At 35.6% G+C, this 1,347-nt stretch overlaps 1 protein-coding gene across 1 annotated transcript; it reads right to left on the bottom strand.

The window, feature by feature from the left end:
* On the bottom strand, positions 1-717 carry LOC148938922 (uncharacterized). Its single transcript, XM_089107439.1, has one exon. The coding sequence runs from the start codon at positions 715-717 to the stop codon at positions 1-3; it is 717 nt and encodes a 238-aa protein (XP_088963565.1).
* Positions 718-1,347: the final 630 nt, after the last annotated feature.

Below are 1,347 nucleotides of genomic sequence, written 5' to 3'. Positions count from 1 at the left end.
TTAGTACTTGGCATCTGATATTACAAGCATATTCACACTATACCAGCCCTTAAAATTATAATAGTCACTTTGATATCTTTTAGGAGGGTAGAAAGGGACATGGCAACTGTCTATAGCCCCAATAGTCATAGGAAATCCCAAAATTTTGTCAAATTCCTTTTCTTTTACCATTAATTGTTCAAAGCTGGTAGGCCATTTGATTAATTCTGACACAATAACTCTGAATGCAGCATCTATAAAATCATGAAAGCACTTCCCAACAGTATTCCTTCCCAAGCCAAATAGAAAGCCTATTGTTTTATAATCACTGTTTGTTGCTAAAATATAAATGCCAACAGCAACTTTCTTGTCCACTCTAATTGCTGGCCTGAATTTTGTATCATTTCTTTGTGTAGCATTTTCTACTTTATTCATAATCCAATAAAAGCTCTCCCAGTTCATTCTGAAATAATTGTAGATCTCAGCATTGGTATTTCTTTCACAAATATTATCCCACCAATTGTGAGTTTTGGGCATAACCCAAATTCTTTTAGAATAAAGCTCCCTCCTTAGCCTTTGCAGCTCCATGAGCTGTAAATTTACATTGGCTGTCCTCCTTCTAGACCTTGATAAATTAATGAAGATTGAGTTTGTTCTCATAGATAGACTTTGCAACAAGATCATCAATTCTAAATTTAATTGAACAAGACGCATCTGAAGCATATCCATATAATCCATTATGTTTTTCTACACCCACAAATCTGTTGTTTAAATATTTGGCTGATTGACCGCAAAAGGAGATCACAATGATTGCAGATTCGGCATTCTGGCAGATTTGCAGAATCTGCCAAATGGAGATTCTCTTTTAGCATTATTGGTTACAGTAAGCATAGTAGTAATATTAGTATCATTTATATGAAGCCATTGGCTAGTTCGAAGTCCCCCACCCACAGCTTGCCCTGAAAGATCTAAATTATTAATGGAAGCCCTTCTTGAGATATTTCTGTGTAACCCATTTGAGAATGTGCATAATCATAGTCAGCATGATTTAGTTCAATATCTGCTGAAATATTCCTTTGCAGCTTCACCTTAATACCCTTAGCTATGGTATTAGCAGTAGTAGAATTAGTAGCAGTATGCACATAGAACCTTTTATTTTCTTCAACACACCAAACTGTCCCTAGAATATTGCTGATGCGCCCTTTGGCATCCTGTATACAGATAAAGTGATGTGATCCAGTTTACCTTCCACCCTCAATATTCCCTGGAAATTCAACCTTTACGCTGTTCATTACCATTAGGTACAGCTGTAATGGTAGTCCCAGAAATAGTATTAGTTGTAGTATTATTAGTAATAGTACTAGTTGT

Source organism: Artemia sp. Qi Xiang Cuo, unplaced genomic scaffold (assembly GCF_049724085.1).
Source record: "Artemia sp. Qi Xiang Cuo unplaced genomic scaffold, ASM4972408v1 HiC_scaffold_31, whole genome shotgun sequence".
In the NCBI taxonomy this organism is placed as follows: Eukaryota; Metazoa; Arthropoda; class Branchiopoda; order Anostraca; family Artemiidae; genus Artemia; species Artemia sp. Qi Xiang Cuo.
This window is presented reverse-complemented; position numbering and strand designations above follow the sequence as displayed.

Bases quoted from the DNA above. Each gene is read 5' to 3' on its own strand.
- LOC148938922 (XM_089107439.1), bottom strand. From the start codon at position 717: ATGGATTATATGGATATGCTTCAGATGCGTCTTGTTCAATTAAATTTA.